General features: G+C 40.0%; 1 protein-coding gene across 4 annotated transcripts in view; it reads left to right on the forward strand.

Annotated features, from left to right (window-relative positions):
- The window catches only part of gmcl1 (germ cell-less, spermatogenesis associated), a 209041-nt gene that overhangs the window by 40417 nt on the left and 145942 nt on the right, over positions 1 to 22682 (forward strand). For all 4 annotated transcript variants that reach the window (XM_063057247.1, XM_063057246.1, XM_063057244.1 and 1 more), the window contains exon 4: positions 8621 to 8718. In XM_063057247.1, the coding sequence (XP_062913317.1) occupies positions 8621 to 8718 (98 nt within the window). The remainder of the gene's footprint in view (positions 1 to 8620; positions 8719 to 22682) is intronic.

Consider the following 22682-nt stretch of genomic DNA (forward strand, 5'->3'; position numbering starts at 1 on the left):
TGCTATTCGAGAATCTTTAAATATTACTGGGATAACTCGGGGATTAAAGTCCCATAAATTATCACTCTATGCTGATGATTTACTTTTATATATTTCTAATCCTGAGAGATCCATTCCTGCTGTTTTAGAGTTATTAGCACAATTTGGTCTTTTCTCAGGTTATAAATTAAATCTTAGTAAGAGTGAACTTTTTCCGATTAATAAACATCTTCCCTTATATTATAAATTTCCATTTAAATTGATTAATAATTACTTTTCATATCTTGGGATTAAAATTACTTGTAAACATAAAGATTTATTTAAGACTAACTTTTTACCATTAATAGACCATATTACTCAACTTTCATCTAAATGGTTTCCCTTATATTTAACTTTGATTGGTCGTATTAATGCAGTTAAGATGTTTTTTTTGCCAAAATTTTTATATGTGTTTCAGGCATTACCAATTTTCGTTCCTAAATCTTTTTTTGATAAAGTTGACTCTAAAATTTCTTCATTTATTTGGCAGAACAAGAATCCGAGACTGGGTAAAATACATTTACAGAAAGCTAAGAGAGATGGAGGTTTAGCATTACCTAACTTTAGATTTTATTATTGGGCTATTAATATTCGACATATGAAATTTTGGTTACTTGATCGGGACATACTATTTATTCCTAAATGGGTAGCATTGGAATTACAATCTGTTCAGGGTTATACACTTGGTTCTATTTTAGGTTCCTCTCTTCCTTTTGATTCGAAACGTCTTAAGCAGGTCTCTAACCCGATAGTTAAATATGCTTTGCGCATTTGGTTTCAATTCAGAAAATTTTTTGATCTTAATCAATTCGGGTTAGCGATTCCTATTTTAGGTAACATATTTTTTCCTCCCTCTTTTACGGATCGCGCTTTTCAAACTTGGAAGACTAAGGGTATTTTACGGTTTTTGGATTTATTTTTAGATGGTTCCCTTATGTCTTTTGAACAATTATCTAACAAATATAACTTATCAAGAATACATTTTTTTAGATATTTACAAGTTAGAAATTTCCTAAGTACTATACTTACTTCCTTTCCAATGCTTCCTCCTATATATATTTTAGATTCGATAATTAACCTTAATCCATGTCAGAAAGGTGCATCGGCTATGATTTATAATATTATTATGAAACTTAGGAAAGCTCCATTTGATAAGATTAGGGTAGATTGGGAACAGGAATTGGGGCTTACCATTTCTGTGGATGATTGGGGGCAGATTTTACAATTAGTTAATACTTCCTCTATTTGTGCTAAACATTCCCTAATTCAATTTAAAGTGGTTCATAGAGCACATATGTCCAAAGATAAGTTAGCGCGTTTTTACTCGCATATTAATCCTTTCTGTGATAGATGTTCGGGGCAGATAGCCTCTTTAACTCATATGTTTTGGTCTTGCCCTACTTTGGAAACTTTTTGGAGAGATATTTTCAATATTATTTCTAAGGTATTAAATATAGATATCTCTCCTCACCCTATTACTGCTATCTTTGGACTACCTAAAATTTCTAGTAATCTTTCCCCTTCAGCCCGTAGAATGATTGCATTTCTTACTTTAATGGCGAAAAGATGTATTTTACAACATTGGAAAGAGCTTAATGCTCCAACTACCTTTTTTTGGTTTTCTCAGACGATTTTATGTTTGAATCTGGAGAAAATTAGAAGTAACCTTTATGATTCTTCATTTAAATTTGAACAGATTTGGGGACCTTTTATTCGATATTTTCATTTAATGTAATATTTACCCTTCTTGTTTTCTCTTCACTGTTTTAATGGAGGTTGGGATTGAGGACGTGATTTTAAGTTTAACTCTGTTTGGTTTCAAGTTAGCCCATTGCTTTGCTTTGCTTTTAGTTAGTTGCACGGTGGGTTTTTTTTTGGGGTTTTTTTTTTCTTTTTTTCCATTGATATATATAAAATCTAGTATACTATTATGTTATCTTGGTTTCTTATGCTTAAATTACATTGTTTGTAGTATTTTCTTTTTGGTATTGTTATCTTTTGGAATTTTATTATACTTTAACATTGTATTAATGTTTATATGGCTTACCTTTTTTGTATACTTACTCAATAAAAAGATTTAAAAAGAAAGAAAGAAAGGAAGATCAGGACCAGGCTACAGTGTGCCACCTCAGCACTGCAAGACTATTTTGAAGGCTTGGACTGGAGCATACTCAGGGAGGCGACTACCTACAATCATCAAGTCAATGTTGATGAATATGCGAGATCAGTGATTGACTACATAGGAAAATGCATTGAGCATGTTACTGTGTTTTGCCCTTACTAGGGCAAATCAGAAACCATGGCTGACTGCAGAGGTTTGTGCAGTGCTTAGGGATCAGGATGCTGCCTTCAGATGGGGAGACAGGACAATAATAAGGTCAGCAAGAGCTGCATTATCTCATGTCATCACGAAGGGAAAGTGAGAGTACTCACAGAAAATTCAGACATCTTTGTGACAGCAGGGACACGTGACGATGTGGCGAGTTATATAAACCATTACCGATTACAAGTCCACCTGGAATGACAGCGATACCTCCCATCCTGACAGGCTGAATGCCTTCTATGCATGATTTGATGCAACAAATAATTTAACATGGAGGAAAGTTCCCTTTTCCCCTGAGGAACAGACACCTCTTTCGGCAGCTGAGGTGAGGAGGATTCTAGCCACTGTAAACCCATACAAAGCTGTGGGGCTGAATATCAAATCTGGTCAGGTGCTGAGGCATTGTGTGGCCCAGCGAACATAGGTCTTAATGCGCATTTTAAGTATCTCTTTGAAACAGTCCACTGTCCCTGCAGACATTAAGGCAGCTTCCATCATCCTGGTGCCCAAGAGAGGGACAGAAACAATTAATACCCAGTGGCACTGGTTTCAACAGTCAGTGTTTTGAGCAGCTGGTAATGGATCATAAAATCCCACCTTCCAGCTATATTGGACCCTTTCCAGTTCACTGACAGCTCAAACACTCATGATGATATAGCCTCAGCCCTCCATGCCATCTTGTCCAACTAGAAAACGATGACTCGTATGCCAGGATGTAGTTCGTCAACTTCAGTTTGACATTTAGCACAATCATCCCTCAGAAGCTGGTGAGTAACTGTCCCCTTTGGGACTCAACACCCCACTCTGTAACCTGATCTTTGACTTCTTGAGGGAAAGACCACAGTCTATCCAAGTTGACAGATCTAAGCTGGACCCAAAACACCACCTCATTAATCAAGAAGACACAGCAGCGTCTACACTTTCTTAGAAGATTGAGGCATGTAAGGTTCCCTGTCCCCATTCTTAATGACTTTCTACAGGAGTACTATTGAGAGTGTCCTGATTGGCTGGATCGTTGTGTGGTACGGAAGCTGCAAAACAGTTATATAAAGAGTAAAAGGGAGCTGAGAGTTGATATTGGACCACTGGAAAATGATGCTGATGAGGGGGACAGAGAAATTGCAGATGAACTTAATGAGTACTTTGCATCTTCCTTCACTGTGGAAGACACTAGCAGTGTCCCAGAGGTCTATGAGTGTCAGGAAGCAGGAGTGAGTGCCATTGCTATTACAAAGGAAAAAGTGCTGGGCAAACTCAAAAGTCTTAAGGTGGGTTAGTTACCTAGGCCAGATAGACTACATCCCAGAGTCCTGTGAGAGGTTGCTGAAGAGATAACGGGTGCATTGGTCATGATCTTTCAAGAATCACTTATTCTGGCATAGTCCCATAGGATTGGAAGATTGCAAATGTCACTCCACTCTTTAAGAAGGAATGAAGGCTAAAGAAAGGAAATTATAGGCCTAACCTCATTTGTTGGGAAAGTGTTGGGGTCCAATATTAGGGCTGAGGTTTTGAAGTACTTGGAGACTAATGATAAAATAAGTCAAAGTCAGCATGATTTCTGTCAAGGAAATCTTAGACAAATCTGTTGAGGTTCTTCGAGGAAGTAACAAGCAGGGTGGATAAAGAAGAGGCAGCAGATGTAATTTACTTGGATTTTCAAAAGGCATTTGACAAGGTGCCACACATGAGGCTGCTTAACAAGATAAAGTCCTATGGCATTAAAGGAAAGGTATTGGCATTGATAGAGAAATGGCTGACACACAGGAAGCAGCGAATGGGAATAAAAGGGGCATTTTCTGGTTGGCTCTCAGTGACTAGTGGTGTTCCTCAAGTCTGTATTGGGACTGCTACTTTTCACCTTGTTTGTCAGTGATTTGGATAATCGAATTGATTGCTTTGTGGCAAAGTTTGCTTATGATATTAAGATGGGTGGAGGTTAGGTAGTGCTGAGGAAGCAATGCGTTTTGCAGCAGGACTTAGATTGGAAGAATGGGCAAAAAGGTGGCAGATAGAATAGAGTATTGGGAAATGTATGATAATGCATTTTAGTAAAAGGAACAATAGTGCAGACTATTATCTAAATGCGGTCTCGGTTCAAACATAGTGCAGAGGGACTTAGGAGTCCTTGTGTCAGACTCTCAGAAGTTTAACTTACAGATTGAGCCTGTGGTTAAGAAGGCAAATGCAATGTTGGTATTTACTTCAAGGGGAATAAAATATTCATTGGACTCTGGCATAGTGCCAGAGGACTGCAAAATTGGAAATGTCACACCATTAAGAAGGTGGCAAAGTACTGTCATTCTTTGCTATGACAGTAAAGAATATCCTGCCATCACCGAGGTCTCGTCACTAGAACAGCTATTATTTACCTTTTACTAGTGCTGCACACTGCATGCATTTTTGAATTATGTTTTATTTACTTATTTCTGGTAATATGTGCTGTGTGTAATATGTTTTGTAGGTGCATCGTGGTCCAGAGAAACTTCTTTTTATTTGGCTGTATGTACAGTCAGATGACAATAAATTTGAACCAATTAGAAATTGTTCTGACTAAAAACAAAATAATGATTACAGAAACATATTGACTAATCAACTGTCAAAGGGTTTTATCATCCCACTCACTGCAATCTTTATTAGCTCTTCAGCTCATTAAATTTGCTTCATATCACATCAGAGGGTAAAGTTCATCTTTTAAGATAGCTGACTGCAATTGTAATACTGGTCTAAACTAAATGGATCATTCTTGCTGCATCATCAAGTTTACTAAAATTTAAACTAGAATACAAGAACATTTGTACACCAGTAAACTGGGACAATTGAGATTTGTAATGATTGCTTCTGTGCAGGGCACAGATTGTTGCTGAGAAATGCATGCAGATCCTCGCTAATTTAAGAAGAAAGAAGCAACAGCAGCTAGTTCAGCTCCCTAGAGACTGTTTCAGTATTCATCGAGATCATTTGTAATCTGTAACAAATCTGCATCTGCAATTTATTTCCTTTTTCCATCTTTTTATTAGTTTCATAATGATAAACATAATGTCGTATTGATACAAAGTTATTGGGATTACATTGTTGTAGTTAACATATTTAAATATAAACCCAGTTGGCACATGGGTATTAAACCTCCCAATCGTACAAGATACAAATATAATATACAAAAAAAGATAACATGAAAAAGGAAAAGAAAATAACCCAAAAGAAAAACTAATCTAAACAATGCTAACCAACGAAACTGAAGAAAGAAAAAGACATGGGCTGTTGTGTAATGTCAAAAAAAAGAACCATTAGTGTCGTCGACTCTGCTCCCCTCAACATATACTAAAAAGAAATGGAATTGGTTTTGGAAAAGGTCAAATTACATCATATGGAAATGTTGAATAAATTGCCCTCCAAGTCTTTTCGAATTTAATAGAGGGGTCATAAATAACACTTCTAATATTTTCTAATTTTAAACACAACATAGTTTGAGAGAACCAATGAAATGTGGTGGGAGGATTGATATCTTTCCAATTCAGCAAAATGGATCTTCTAGCCATTAATGTAAGAAATGCAATTGTCCGACGAGCTGAAGAGGTTAAATGATTTAGTTCTATCATTGGTAACCCAAAAATTGCGGTAATAGGGTTAGGTTGTAAATCAATACTCAGAACAGTTGAAATAATATCAAAAATATCTTTCCAGTATTTTTCAAAAAAGGACATGACCAAAACATATGAGTTAAAGAAGCTATCTCAGAGTGGGAATTTATTTCCAAATCCCTTTTTTATCCTAAACATTAAACTTTTTAAGATTATGGAACATGAAATGCTAGAGGAACTCAGCAGGCCAGGCAGCATCTATGGAAAAGAGTATGGTCAACGTTTCGGATCAAGACCCTCCAACAGGACTGGAGATTCTTCAGCTTTGTGTGTGTTGCTTGGATTTCCAGCCTCTGCAGATTTTCTCTTGGTGTTTAAGATTATACTGTTTTTCTAGAATTGCCCTTTCAGAGGAAATAGATCTTCTGTGTGTATGCTGCTGAAAAATGAAATTAGCAGGAATATCTGTTTATTGCTTTCAAAGGTCCTGCACATTACTTTACATAACTAATAAAAAAATTATAATCACCCATGGAATAATAGATTCCAAGTGTCATTCATAATTTCTGGTTTGTAATTTCATAACCTTCATGATACCATGACCACTTTATAATTTTAAATATTTCAGTCTACTCATCCCTTGGCTTAAACTTCTGTAAATGTAATGTGAGTATGTCCCCTTCTAACAATTTATACCTTTTAATCTCAGTATCAGAGTTTGGATGGCAGGGTGGAGATGCATCTCCACGAAAGGTGTGTAAGGCACTCCTTTCCTCCATTAGCCTGCGTGTCAACCCTGGGCAAGGTGTAGCACCTACTTAGCCCCCCCCCAAAATCAGGGTCACGTGAAGCCATGGGAGCAGGTGGTGGATGGTAGTATGTGTAGCTGGTGCATATCACAAGTCCTGATTAGATGACCACTGACACCAGGCAGATAATTTCTCCAGAGTACTAATAATGGTTGGGGTCACCGTCTTGTAAAGACACTGTCCAGAAGGTGGCAATGGCAAACCACTTCCATAGAAAAATTTGCTAAGAACAATCATGGTCATGGAAAAACCAGTTGCCCACATCATACAACACAGCACATAACGAATGAACGATCATAGAGTTGTATAGCAAAGAAACAGCCCTTAGGCCTGTCAGATCTATATCGACCTCTATGCCTATCTATAGAAGGCCAATAATACTTGAAAGTTTGTAAAATAACTGTCCAATAGTAAGAGTTGCCCTAGAATCCTTTGTTTGCTTTATCTTGCCTTGGTAAGTTCAGTGACCTTGGTTCCCAGGTTTGAACAGAAAGGCTGTACAAAGGAGAGTTCTGCTTTCAGGGGTCCGGCTCGGCCTGCTGACTGCACTATGTCTGCACAGTCTCTGTCAGCTTAACATCTTGACTTCCTGTCTTTGTGAGCTTTCACACAGGGAAAAGCTGTACAAAGACTCTGCATTCTGTTTAGTTAGCACACACTTTTAACTCTTGCTTTCCTGTAATTTCCGTACACTTATGCTTCCAATTTCAGGGAACTATGTACTTGTAGACAATTGTCTGTCTTTCCTACAGCACTCCCTTGGGCCCTGCCACTCACTTCTTTGTCCTGCCCTGGTCTAACTTTGCATCACTGTGTACTATTTTGTGTTGTCTTTTTCCAATGTTTAATGAGGTAAAGTGTCCAGGTGTTGATACAGTGCTCTAGATAGAATCAGACCTGTTGATGTTAACGAGGTCATGTCCAGATAACTATTCATAATTATCTGTAGCCTTTCAAACATGCCAATACAAGATTCAAGATTGTTTAATATCTTTTCCTGTACACAATGTCACCTTATACACATTTAATCTTCATGGCTTTCAAGAACTTCAGCCCACTAGTTTGTTCAAACTAATTTAGAAGATTTGCTTCATTATAATGAGATGCTTGTTTTGGCTTTTCAGTTTAATAAATCGACAGCCCTGCATAGTTTATCAGGCCCAGAAGAGGGTGCAGCAGTGCAGCATACTTTCAATTGTGAGGGAGTAACTGTCTCTCACTATTCTCTCCTTACTCTTCTACTTGTGCTGCTATTTACTTAGCACATCTTGTAATAACAGGAGCTTGTTGCTGGGGTAACTAATTGCTCCTGGTACTCAGATAAATCACCTTGCAAAAGTCAGACACAAGCACAAGCTGAAAGGTCTGCACCCTGAAATGTCAACTGCTTATTCCTTTCCATAGATACCACCCTGACCTGCTGAGTTCCTCCAGCTTTTTGTGTGTGTAGCAAAAATCAAAGTTGAGATAATTGTCATATGTACGAGTTTAAGTTCTTCACTGTGTCTACAATGATAGATTTGAAGAAATTTGCAGAAGCAGAAGGTTGACATCCTGTCCATCGTGCCTGTTCTATTTGCAAAAGCTAATCAAACCATTCTCAGTTCCTGGCACAGTCCATAACCTTGCACAATACACTACATCATTTGCACATCCAGATGAATCGTGATTAGTATTTTTGTCTCCAGTCGTCAGTAGGCTCTAGAGTGGAAAAATTGATTCCCTAGCACCCCTCCAATCCTTCTGCCCATTACCTTAAATGAGTGCTCCATGCTTATTGAGCTGACAGATAAGGGAAAGAGAATCCAGGATCTGGGAAGGTACTTATCAATCTGTGAAGGTCTACCTATCTTCTGATAAAACTGTTACTGTGTTATTCTCTCCTCCAGCACTACAAGTGACATTTGGCTCATTGTACAGAGACGATGTGTTAATCCAACCCAGTCGAGTGGTAACAATTCTGGCAGCAGCCTGTATGCTACAGCTGGTAAGAATCAAATTAGGAGAATCATTTGGAATTGAAGCAATTTGTGACACCACAATTATCATTTTGCTCCCCCACTTTTCAAATTAATTTAGAAAAAGTTCTCGACAATTCTAAGTATTCAGGTTGCCTCAATTAGAAAATATCTGCATTATTGCTATGGCTTATACAATGAACCCTTGCATATATTCTCAGTCACAAAGTATAATGAATTCTACTCGTATATGGAAGCATTAATAGTAATGTTCCATTTAACCATAATAACTGTATTGAACCTTGTATTCAATTTTATGAATGATGTGTTTGCAGTTCAGTTTGCTATGGAAGACCTGCTTATTGAACTAAAATGTAGATTGTAAACACATATCAGCTTACATGGCAGCTTTGAAACATGCAGAGTTAACATTTTTGATCCCTGATCCCTGACTTTTGTGAAATTTTTTAGTATTATGAAATGGCCTCAGTTGCAGAATTGGATCTGTCTCTGAGCATCATGCTTTAACAACGATGAGAAGGCTTTGGAGAGTCTATGTTATTTCCTAGAATAGACAGGAATGAGGGACTACATGTTCTATGTATGAACCAGAGAAATTATACTAATTCTCATTCAAGCAAGATGACCAAGAAGTAACCTGGTATAGGTGTATAAAATTGTGAATGATTTATCTAATGTAAAGAAAGAGGGAAATTATTTTGAAAGACAGTAACAAAAATGCACAGGTTCGCGATGATGGCAAATGAAATGGAACCGAGGCTAAAGCATGGTCTCCTTGTTTTTCTCCTTTTGCAAAGTTAGACCAGTGAAATGGCAGGCAGAGCAGCAGTATTCCCCTTTTGTAGGATATGAGAAGTCAGGGAGAACTCATGTGTCTGCCTATCCTTCCTCAGAAACTCCCTAAAAGCCATCTCTGCTTGTGCGTCAACTGCCCCATCAAGCCCCGGCAAGACGTGCAACTGGCTACAGTTCTTTGTGGGCCACATTAGGGAACTGGAAGTGGATGAATCAGGATCATTCAGGAGGCTGAAGAGTTGATAAACAAGAGCAATAGTGGCCGTGCGTCTGGCACTGAGTCTGGCCCTGTGGCTCAGAAGAGTAGGGAATGGAAGAGGGTGGTGGCAGTAATAGAAGACTCTATAGTTAGGGGGACAGATAGGTGATTCTGTGGGCGCGAAAAAGAAACACGGATGGTAGTTTGCCTCTCAGGTGCCAGGGTTCATGATGTTTCTGAACACGTCCACAATATCCTGAAAGGGGAGGGTGGTATATATTGGTACCAACGACATGGGTTAGAAAAAGGGAGAAGGTCCTGAAAACAGGGAGTTAGGAAGGAAGCTGAGAAGCAGGACCTTAAGGGTAGTAATCTCAGGATTGCTGCCTGTGCCACGCGACAGTGAGTATAGGAACAAAATGAGGTGGTGAATAAATGCGTAGCTGAAGGATTGGAGCAGGGGCAGGGATTCAGGTTTCTGGATCATTGGGACCTCATCTGGGACAGGTGTGACCTGTACAAAAAGGACGGGTTGAATTTAAATCCGAGGGGGACCAATATTCTGGCAGGGAGGTTTGCTGATGCGATTAGGGAGGGTTTAAACTAGATATGTAGGGGGGTGGTAACCAAAGTGAAGCGGCAGGGGATGGGGCAGTTGACGCACAAGCAGAGATGGCTTTTAGGGAGTTTCTGAGGAAGGATAGGCAGACGACAGAGCAAAGATGCACTCAGCCTGATTGTTTAAGATGCGTCTATTTTAATACAAGGAGTATCATAAACAAGGCAGATGAACTTCGAGCGTGGGTCAATACATGGAACTATGACATTGTGGCCATTACAGAGACTTGGATGTCTCAGGGGCAGGATGGCTGCTGAATGTGCCAGGCTTCAGAAGTTTCAAAAAGAACAGGGAGGGAGGCGAAAGAGGTGGGGGTGTGACATTGCTAATCAGGTATAGTGTCATGGCTGCAGAAAAGGAGGAAGTCATGGAGGGATTATCTACTGAGTCAATGTGGGTGGAAGTCAAAAACAGGAAGGGGGCAATTACTCTACAGGGTGTTTTTTTACAGACCCCCCCAATAATAACAAGGACATCGAGGAGCAGATAAGGAGACAGATTCTGAAACAATACAATAATAATAGGGTTGTTGTGATGGGAGATTTTAACTTTTCTAATATTGACTGGCATCTCCTTAGAGCAAGGGGATTAGCTGGGGTGGAGTTTGTTAGGTATGTTCAGGAAGGTTTCCTGATGCAATATATAGATAAGCCAACTAGAGGAGAGGCTGTACTTGATCTGTTATTGGGAGGTGAACCTGGTCAGATGTCAGTTCTCTTGGTGGGAGAGCATTTTGGAGGTAGTTATCATAACTCTGTCTCCTTTACCATAGTGCTGGAGAGGGATAGGAATAGGCAATTTGGGAAAACTTTTAATTGGGGTAGGGGAAATATGATGCTATTAGGCAGGAATTTGGGAACAGATGTTCTCAGGGAAATGCACAACAGAAACGTTCAGGGAACATTTGCATGGTGTTCTGCATAGGTATATTCCATTGAGGCAGGGAAAGGATGGCAGGGTAAAAGAACCATAGTGTACAAAGAAACACACACAAAAATTGCTGTTGAACGCAGCAGGCCAGGCAGCATCTATAGGAACAGGTACAGTTGACGTTTGGGGCCGAGACCCTTTGTCAGGACTAACTGAAAGAGGAGATAGTAAGAGATTTGAGAGGGGGAGGGGGAGATCCGAGAAGACAGGATGGAGCTAAGAGCTGGAAAGTTGATTGGCAAAGGGATACGAGGCTGGAGAAGGGAGAGGATCATGGGACGGGAGGCCTAGGGAGAAAGAAAGGGGGGGGAGCCCAGAGGATGGGCAAGGAGTTATAGTGAGAGGGACAGAGGGAGAAAAAAGAAAGAGAAAAAAAAAGGAAAAGACAAAACCCAGACTCCAGCACCATCAATGCGGGTTCCAATGACCATGGATACCTTCACAGCGATTGCGCAACCTCCAACTGCGACTCCAGCCTTGAACTCCAGGCCGGGTCTTCACATGCTGCTATTGTGACTCCTGTCTCCCCTTCCCCCACCACCACTCTGCAACCCCGTCTTCCTCATCACCCATCATCTACTCCTGGGCCCTCGGAGGCTCCTTCTTTCTCTCACCCCAACCCTCCCCACTCCACTGACACCACCAGCCTCCCTCCCCCAACCCCCTCTTATCCCAGCTCTCATCCGTGCCGGGTCTTTACCATTCCCTCCAACTGTCTGAGGCAGAATGCTCTGTCCTCAGTAAGGGCCTTACCTTTGTCCCCCTTCACCCACACCTCAGTGAGTTCCATGTTCGCCATGACGCTGAGCTCTTCATCTGCTGGCTCTGTCTTCAAGCCTACTTCTTCGGCAAGGACTCTCCCACCCCCACCAATGTCCCCTTCTCCCGTCTTCAACCCTCCTCCTCTTCATGGACACCTCGCTCTGGTCTTCTGCCTGCTCTGGATCTCTTTATTGCTAACTGCCGACAGGACATCAACCGTCTCGACTTCACCACACCTTGTTCCCATTCCAACCTCACTCCTTCTGAATGCTCTGCTCTCCACTCTTCCGCACTAATCCTAACCTTACTATAAGACCCCGCCGATAAGGGGGTTGCTGTTGTCATCTGGTGTACTGACCTCTACCTTACCAAGGCACAGCGACAAATCGCGGATACCTCCTCTTATTTACTCCTCGTTCATGACCCCACTAGGGAGCACTAAGCCATTGTCTCTCACACCTTCACCAACTTTATCAGCTCAGGGGATCTCCCATCCACTGCTACCAACCTTATAGTTCCCACACCCCGCACTTCCCGTTTCTACCTCCTACCCAAGATCCACAAACCTGCCTGTCCAGGTAGACCCATTGTCTCAGCTTGCTCCTGCCCCACCAAACTCATTTCTGCATACTTTGACACTGTTTTATCCCCCGTTGTTCAATCGCTTCTCACCTATGTTCATGACACCTCTCATGCTGTGAATTTTTTCAATGATTTTAAGTTCCCTGGCCCCCACTGCTTTATTTTCACCATGAATGTCCAGTCCCTGTATACCTTCATCCTGCACCAGGAAGGTCTCAAAGCTCTCCACTTCTTTCTTTCTTTTTAAATCTTTTTATTGAGTAAGTATACAAAAAAGGTAAGCCATATAAACATTAATACAATGTTAAAGTATAATAAAATTCCAAAAGATAACAATACCAAAAAGAAAATACTACAAACAATGTAATTTAAGCATAAGAAACCAAGATAACATAATAGTATACTAGATTTTATATATATCAATGGAAAAAAAGAAAAAAAAACCCCAAAAAAAAACCCACCGTGCAACTAACTAAAAGCAAAGCAAAGCAATGGGCTAACTTGAAACCAAACAGAGTTAAACTTAAAATCACGTCCTCAATCCCGACCTCCATTAAAACAGTGAAAAAAAAACAAGAAGGGTAAATATTACATTAAATGAAAATATCGAATAAAAGGTCCCCAAATCTGTTCAAATTTAAATGAAGAATCATAAAGGTTACTTCTAATTTTCTCCAGATTCAAACATAAAATCGTCTGAGAAAACCAAAAAAAGGTAGTTGGAGCATTAAGCTCTTTCCAATGTTGTAAAATACATCTTTTCGCCATTAAAGTAAGAAATGCAATCATTCTACGGGCTGAAGGGGAAAGATTACTAGAAATTTTAGGTAGTCCAAAGATAGCAGTAATAGGGTGAGGAGAGATATCTATATTTAATACCTTAGAAATAATATTGAAAATATCTCTCCAAAAAGTTTCCAAAGTAGGGCAAGACCAAAACATATGAGTTAAAGAGGCTATCTGCCCCGAACATCTATCACAGAAAGGATTAATATGCGAGTAAAAACGCGCTAACTTATCTTTGGACATATGTGCTCTATGCACCACTTTAAATTGAATTAGGGAATGTTTAGCACAAATAGAAGAAGTATTAACTAATTGTAAAATCTGCCCCCAATCATCCACAGAAATGGTAAGCCCCAATTCCTGTTCCCAATCTACCCTAATCTTATCAAATGGAGCTTTCCTAAGTTTCATAATAATATTATAAATCATAGCCGATGCACCTTTCTGACATGGATTAAGGTTAATTATCGAATCTAAAATATATATAGGAGGAAGCATTGGAAAGGAAGAAAGTATAGTACTTAGGAAATTTCTAACTTGTAAATATCTAAAAAAATGTATTCTTGATAAGTTATATTTATTAGATAATTGTTCAAAAGACATAAGGGAACCATCTAAAAATAAATCCAAAAACCGTAAAATACCCTTAGTCTTCCAAGTTTGAAAAGCGCGATCCGTAAAAGAGGGAGGAAAAAATATGTTACCTAAAATAGGAATCGCTAACCCGAATTGATTAAGATCAAAAAATTTTCTGAATTGAAACCAAATACGCAAAGCATATTTAACGATCGGGTTAGAGACCTGCTTAAGGCGTTTCGAATCAAAAGGAAGAGATGAACCTAAAATAGAACCAAGTGTATAACCCTGAACAGATTGTAATTCCAATGCTACCCATTTAGGAATAGATAGTATATCCCGGTCAAGTAACCAAAATTTCATATGTCGAATATTAATAGCCCAATAATAAAATCTAAAGTTAGGTAATGCTAAACCTCCATCTCTCTTAGCTTTCTGTAAATGTATTTTACCCAGTCTCGGATTCTTATTCTGCCAAATAAATGAAGAAATTTTAGAGTCGACTTTATCAAAAAAAGATTTAGGAACGAAAATTGGTAATGCCTGAAACACATATAAAAATTTTGGCAAAAAAAACATCTTAACTGCATTAATACGACCAATCAAAGTTAAATATAAGGGAAACCATTTAGATGAAAGTTGAGTAATATGGTCTATTAATGGTAAAAAGTTAGTCTTAAATAAATCTTTATGTTTACAAGTAATTTTAATCCCAAGATATGAAAGGTAATTATTAATCAATTTAAATGGAAATTTATAATATAAGGGAAGATGTTTATTAATCGGAAAAAGTTCACTCTTACTAAGATTTAATTTATAACCTGAGAAAAGACCAAATTGTGCTAATAACTCTAAAACAGCAGGAATAGATCTCTCAGGATTAGAAATATATAAAAGTAAATCATCAGCATAAAGTGATAATTTATGGGACTTTAATCCCCGAGTTATCCCAGTAATATTTGAAGATTCTCGAATAGCAATTGCAAGAGGTTCTAATGCAATATCAAATAATAGGGGACTAAGAGGACAGCCTTGTCGAGTACCACGAAAGAGAGGAAAAAAAGGTGAATTTAAAGAGTTAGTACGAACCGAGGCTAGAGGGGAGTGATATAACAGTTTAATCCAGGATATAAATTTCAAGCTAAAATTAAACATTTCAAGCACCTTAAATAAATAAGGCCATTCTACTCTATCAAAAGCTTTCTCGGCATCTAAAGAAATAACACACTCAGGAACATTTTGTGAGGGAGTATAAACGATATTTAACAATGTACGAATATTATAAAAAGAGTAACGACCTTTAATAAAACCCGTTTGGTCTTCCGAAATAATAGAAGGAAGTACTTTTTCTAGTCTATTTGCTAATAACTTAGAAAAAACTTTAGAATCAACATTTAATAAAGATATTGGTCTATAAGATGCACATTGAGCAGGGTCTTTATCCTTCTTTAGTATTAAAGAAATTGATGCTCTATTAAAAGATTCCGGAAGTTTACCAAGTTTCAAAGAAGCCTCAAAAACCTTATAGAACCAAGGAATCAATAAAGAAGCAAAACATTTATAAAATCCAACAGTAAACCCATCAGGGCCAGGAGCTTTCCCCAGATTCATAGAAAAAATAACATTCTTAATCTCATCCATTGTAATGGAAGTATCTAATAAAGAAGACATATCCTGTGAAATCTGAGGAAAGTCTAACTTATCTAAAAAATCATTCATATACTTAGAATCTCGAGGAGACTCTGATTGATATAAAGAAGAATAAAAATCACAAAAGGTTTGATTAATCCCCACATGATCCAATATCAATCGATCATTTTGGTTATAAATCTGATGGATTTGAGATTTAACATAATTAGATTTCAATTGATTAGCCAGCAGCTTGCCAATTTTATCACTGTGAACATAAAAATCACTTCTTGTTTTCTTTAATTGGTTTACAATCGAGGACGAGAGTAGTAAACTGTGTTCCATTTGAAGTTCAGTTCTTTGTTTGTATAGCTCCTCAGAAGGAGCCATAACATATTTCTTATCAATTTCTTTAATCTTGTCCACAATTGCCATCTCCTCCTGCTTCTGTTTCTTCCTCAAAGCAACGGAATACGAAATAATCTGACCCCGAATATAGGCTTTAAAAGTGTCCCAAAGAGTGTTAACCGAAATATCTTCTGTATGGTTAATTGTAAAAAAAAGCTCAATCTGTTCATTCATAAAATTAACAAAGTCCGAGTCCTGAAGCAACAGCGAATTAAAACGCCATTGTCTATTGTTCGGTATATTGGCCATAATTTTAATAGAAAGCTTAAGTGGAGCATGATCCGAAATGGTTATAGAATCATAATCACATTTAATCACTGAAGGAATGAGACGAGAATCAATAAAAAAATAGTCAATTCTTGAATAGGAATGATGAACATGTGAAAAAAAGGAAAAATCTTTTTCCTGAGGATGCAGAAAACGCCAAATGTCCGTCGACCCAGAATCAGAAAGGAAAAAATTAATCAAATTTGCAGATTTATTAGGTAAAGTCCGTAAAGGAGCCGAACGGTCCAAAGCTGGAGATAAACAGGTATTAAGATCTCCGCCCCAAATCAATGAAAACTCGTTCAAATTCGGAAACTGATCAAACAATGATTTATAAAATTCCGGACAATCCATATTAGGAGCATAAACATTAACCAAAACTACTTTTTTATTAAATAGTAAACCACTAACCAATAAAAATCTACCATTCGGATCAGAGATAATATCCTGTTGTATAAAAGTAACTGAGGAATCTATAAAAATAGAGACGCCTCGAATCTTAGCATTGGAGTTCGAATGAAATTGTTGTCCCTTCCAGAATTTGAAAAAACGTAGTCTGTCCCCCCTCCGTACATGGGTCTCTTGTAAAAATAAAATTTGTGCTTTAAGTCTCCGGAACACTTTAAAAACTTTTTTTCTTTTAATAGGATGATTAAGACCATTAGTATTCCAGGAGACAAAATTAATAATAGACTCCATAAATCCTAAAGTCAACCCACAACAAGGAGGATTGACAATAGGCGCGACCCACAAACCCGGAGAGGAAACAGAACATACAAAAGATACCGGGGAAAAGGACGCAACCAGTACTTCAATAATGTATATAGCCCAAAGAAAAACAAACTAAAACGTGAAGCCCCTCCCGCCACCCCCCAGCCCAAGACCCCAAGGCAAAATCTAAAGCAGACCCGCCAGAAAGAAGCAAGCGCTAAAACTACCCCCATGACTTCCGGTATACGCTCCCTAAAAAAAAGGTATAAATATGAAAAGGATCAGCTAATTGTAAAACAGTAAAAAAATAAGTAAAAAAAAGTTAGCTCAATTAGAATACACACAGAACAGAACAAAAGCCGGAAAATATATATTAAAAAAAAACCACAATAAACCTCAAACTCATGAATAGACACAGCAACAAAAAAAAAAATAGGATTATTAACATAAAGTGATTATAAAAAGCAAAACAGAATAAAATTTAAAAAAAACTACAAAATTTAAGGCCGCACAGGAAATACGTAAGATGACAAAAGGGAAGTAACCACCCAGAATCCCCTGGGAAAAGAAAGAAATGACGCAGTTAAAAAGAAAGTTTAGCAGCCATATTAAGAAATCGAAAGTAAACTTTTCTGCCCAAATAGGGCACAGAAAAGTTAAAACCAACCAATTCACAGCCTCCGATCAACGGAGAAAATTAAAAAGAAGGCAATTAAGATGTTGGAGATGAAAGTTGATCCAGATAACTCTGGGCATCCGATGGAGAATCAAAAAAACGAAGGGCTCCATCTAACATGCGAATCCTTAGACGTGCAGGGTACAGCAGCGCTGGTCTTAAATCCATCTTATAGAATTCCGACATCACGGATCTGTAACGGACCCGTTGGTCCCAGATTGGTTTACTGAAATCTTCCACGAATCGGAACTTAAGATCCGAAAAATCAATGAAACCTTTAGATCGAGCGAATCAAAACAGTCTCTCCTTGTCTTGAAAGTAATGAAAACGTAAGATAACATGCCTAGGTCTATCTGACCTAGACGAGTATGATGGGATTCTGTGAACACGATCCAGTAGCGGTGGTTGGTCAGGAAATACAGTAGGGAATGCATCTTTTAAAAGTTGGGAGAAATATTTCATGGGGTTGTTAGCTTCAACGGCTTCCCTGACGCCAATCATTCGTAAATTCTGCCGTCGCATTCTAGATTCCAAGTCAGAGTTTTTAAAAGTCAAAAAGTCAAGTTTCTTCTTCATTACATTAATTGTTTCTTCGATTTTCCCCATCTTAAGCTCACTTTGTTGCGCGGATTTTTGAAGATCAGATATAGCCGACTGATGTTCCGCAATACATGTTTGCATCTTATCAATTAAATCGGCAATTTTCTGGAAATTAGTTGAGATTTCCGTATGAATCAGGTCTTTAACAAAGCCCGCAATTTCCGTACGAATCATCTCCCTAACAGAGGTTGAAATTTCCCTCTGAATTAACTCCGATATCGCTTTCAAAGTCACCGGTGATTCAGTCGGAGGAAGATCCGTAGCTTTCGGTTTAACCGGAGGTTTACCATCCTTGCCGTCTTTCCCGTTCTTAGACATAGCAGATCTAAGTATCATCCAATTGTCAGAGAATTCAGTTTAATTCAAAGTATTGTAAAAATTGATGCCTTAATAGTTAATTAAAGTATAGCTGACCATAGAGAAAAAAACTCAGAGGTAATGGAGCGAGTCAAGAACGCGACTTCACTCCATGAGCGCTACTGGAAGTCTCCTCCACTTCTTTTTGGATTCCAGACCACATCAGTTCCCCTCTATCACCACTCTCCTCCGCCTAGCGGAATTAGTCCTTACTCTTAATAATTTCTCCTTTGGCTCCTCCCACTTCCTCCAAACTAAAGGTGTAGCCATGGGCACCTGTATGGGTCCCAGCTATGCCTGCCTTTTTGTTGGCTTTGTGGAACAATCCATGTTCCAAGCCTATTGTGGTATCTGCCCCCCACTTTTCCTTCGCTATATCGACGACTGCATTGGCGCTGCTTCCTGCACGCATGCTGAGCTCGTTGACTCCAAAAACTTTGCCTCCAACTTTCACCCTGCCCTCAAGTTTACCTGGTCCATTTCTGACACCTCCCCTCCCCTTTCTTGATCTTTCTGTCTTTATCTCTGGAGACAGCTTATCTACTGATGTCTACTATAAGCCTATGGACTCTCACAGCTACCTGGACTATTCCTTTTCCCACCCTGTCTCTTGCAAAAATGCCATCCCCTTCTCGCAATTCCTCCGTCTCTGTCGCATCTGCTCTCAGGATGAGGCTTTTCATTCCAGGACGAAGGAGATGTCCTCCTTTTTTAGAGAAAGGGGCTTCCCTTCCTCCACCATCATCTCTGCTCTCAAATGCATCTCTCCCATTTCACGCACATCTGCTCTCACCCCATCCTCCCGCCACCCCACTAGGAATAGGGTTCCCCTTGTCCTCACCTACCATCCCACCAGCCTCCGGGTCCAACATATAATTCTCCCTAACTTCTGCCACCTTCAACGGGATCCCACCACTAAGCACATCTTTCCCTCCCCCCCCCGCCCCGCTTTCTGCAGGGATCGCTGCCTACGCGACTCCCTTGTCCATTCGTCCCCCCCATCCCTTCCCACCGATCTCCCTCCTGGCACTTATCCTTGTAAGCGGAACAAGTGCTACACATGCCCTTACACTTCCTCCCTCACCACCATTCAGGGCCCCAGACAGTCTTTCCAGACATTTCACCTGTGAGTCGGCTGGGGTGATATACTGCGTCCGGTGCTCCCGATGCGGTCTTTTATATATTGGCGAGACTCGAAGCAGGCTGGGAGACCGTTTCGCTGAACACCTACGCACTGTCTGCCAGAGAAAGCAGGATCTCCCACTGGTCACACATTTTAATTCCACGTCCCATTCCCATTCTGATATATCTATCCATGGCCTCCTCTATTGTCAAGATGAAGCCACACTCAGGTTGGAGGAACAACACTTTATGTTCCATCTGGGTAGCCTCCAACCTGATGGCATGAACATTGACTTCTCTAACTTCTGTTAATGCCCCACCTCCCCTTCGAACCCCATCCCTTATTTATTTATTTATTCACTTTTTTTCCTCTTTTTTTCTCCCTCTGTCCCCCTCACTATAACTCCTTGCCCATCCTCTGGGCTTCCTCCCTCCCTCTTTCTTTCTCCCTAGGCCTCCCCTCCCATGGTCCTCTCCCTTCTCCAGCCTTGTATCCCTTTTGCCAATCAACTTTCCAGCTCTTAGCTCCATCCCTCTCCCTCCTGTCTTCTCCTATCATTTTGGATCTCCCCCTCCCCCTTCCACTTCCAAATCTCTTACTATCTCTTCTTTCAGTTAGTCCTGACAAAGGGTCTCGGCCCGAAACGTCGACTGTACCTGTTCCTATAGATGCTGCCTGGCCTGCTGTGTTCACCAGCATTTTTTTGTGTGTGTTGCTTGCATTTCCAGCATCTGCAGATTTCCTCGTGTGATGGTGTACAAAGGCTGTGGAAAATCTAATTAACAAGAAAAGCTTACGTAAGTTTCAAGAAACTAGGTACTGGTAGAGTTCTGGAGAATTACAAGGTTGCCAGGAAGGAGCTTAGAATGAAATTAGGAGAGCTAGAAGGGGCCATGAGATGGTCTTGGCAAGCAGGATTAAGGAGAACCCAAGGCATCCTACAAGTATGTGAATAGCAAGAGGATGAACCTTGTGAGAAAAGGTCCAATCAGGTATTATAGTGGAAATGGTTGCATTGAGTTGGAGGAGGTAGTGAGGGTACTTAATATTTTGCTTCAGTATTCCCAAGGGACAAGGGCCTTGGCAATTGTGGGGATGACTTGCATCAGACTGAAACGCTCGAGCATATAGGCAGTAAGTAAGAGGATGCGCTGCACCTCTTGAAAAGCATTAAGTTAGATAAGTCACCGGGACTGGACGAGATGTACCCCAGGCTACTGTGGGAAGCAAGGGAGGAGATCGCTGAGCCTCTGGCGATGATTGTTGCATCATCAGTAGGGATGGGAGAAGTACTGGAGGATTAGAAGGTTGCAAATATTAGTTCCCTTGTTCAAGAAAGGGTGTAGAGATAACCTAGGAAATTATAGACCAGCGAGTTTTACTTCAGTAGTGGGAAAGTTGTTGGAGAAGGTCCTGAGAGGCAATATTTATGAGCATTTGGAGAGACAATCTGATTAGGGATAGTCAACATGGCTTTGTCAAGGGCAGGTCATGCCTTATGAGCCTGATTGAATTCTTTGAGGATGTAACAAAACACATTGATGAAGGTAGAGCAGTGCATTTCAGTAAGGCATTTGATAAAGTTCCCCATGCAAGGCTCATTCAGAAAGTGAGGCATGAGATCCAAGGAGACCTTGGTTTGCAAGGAAGGCAAAGGGTGGTTGTAGAAGGTTCGAATTCTGCATGGAGGTCATAAGACCATAAGACATAGGAGCAGGATTAGGCCATTTGGCCCATTGAGTCTGCTCTACCATTCAATCATGGCTGATCTTTTTTTCTATCTCTTCCTTAACCCCAGTTCGCAGCCTTCTCCCTGTAATCTTTGATGTCATGTCCGATCAAGAACCTAGCAATCTCTGCCTTAAATACACCCAGTGACCTGGCCTTCACAGCTGCATGTGGCAACAAATTCCACAAACTCACCACCCTTTTACCAAAGAAATTTCTCCACATCAGTTTTGAAAGGGCGTCCCTCTATGCAGAGGCTGTGCCCTCTTGTCCTAGACTCTCCCACCTAGGGAAACATCGTTTCCACATCTACTATGTCTAGGCCTTTCAACATTTGAAAGGTTTCAATGAGATCCCCCCTTATCCTTCTGAATTGCAGCGAGTACAGACCCAGAGCCATCAAATATTCCTTATATGATAACTCTTTCATTCCTGGAATCATCCTTGACAACCTCCTCTGAACCCTCTCCAATGCCAGCACATCTTTTCTAAGATGAGGGGCCCAAAACTATTCACAGTACTCAAGGTGAGGCCTCACCAGTGCCTTATAAATTCTCAGCATCACATCCTTGCTTTTGTATTCTAGACTCCTTGAAATGAATGCTAACATGGCATGTGCCTTCCTCACCACTGTCTCAATGTGCAAGTTAACCTTCAGGGTCAGTGGACAGTGGTGTTCCACAGTGATCTGTTCTGGGACCCCTCCACTTTGTGAGTTTTATAAATGACCTAGATGAGAAAGTAGAAGGGTGGGTTCGTAAGTTTGCTGATGACACAAAGGCTGGGGGTGTTGTGGATAGTCTGGAGGGTTATCGGAGGTGACAGTGGGACATCAATAGGATGCAAAACCTGGCTGAGAAGTGGCTGATGGAGTTCAACACAGCTAAGTGTCAAGTGGTTCATTTGGTAAGTCAAATTTGAAGACAGAATATAATATTAATGATAAGACTCTTGGCAGTACGGAGGATCAGCGAGATCTTGGGGTCCGGTCCATAGAAGACGTATGGTGTGTTGGTTTCATCAACCATGGGAATGAGTTCAAGAGCCGTGAGGTAATGCTACAGCTATACAAGACCTTAGTTGGACTCTACTTGGAGTACTCTGTTCATTTGTGGTCACCTCATTGCAGGAAGGATGTGGGTACTATAGAGACATTGCAGAGGAGATTTTCAAGGATGTTGCCTGGATTGGGGAGCATACCTTATGAGAATAGGTTGAGTAAAC

The sequence above is a fragment of the Mobula hypostoma genome, chromosome 8 (genome assembly GCF_963921235.1).
Source record: "Mobula hypostoma chromosome 8, sMobHyp1.1, whole genome shotgun sequence".
NCBI lineage: Eukaryota > Metazoa > Chordata > Chondrichthyes > Myliobatiformes > Myliobatidae > Mobula > Mobula hypostoma.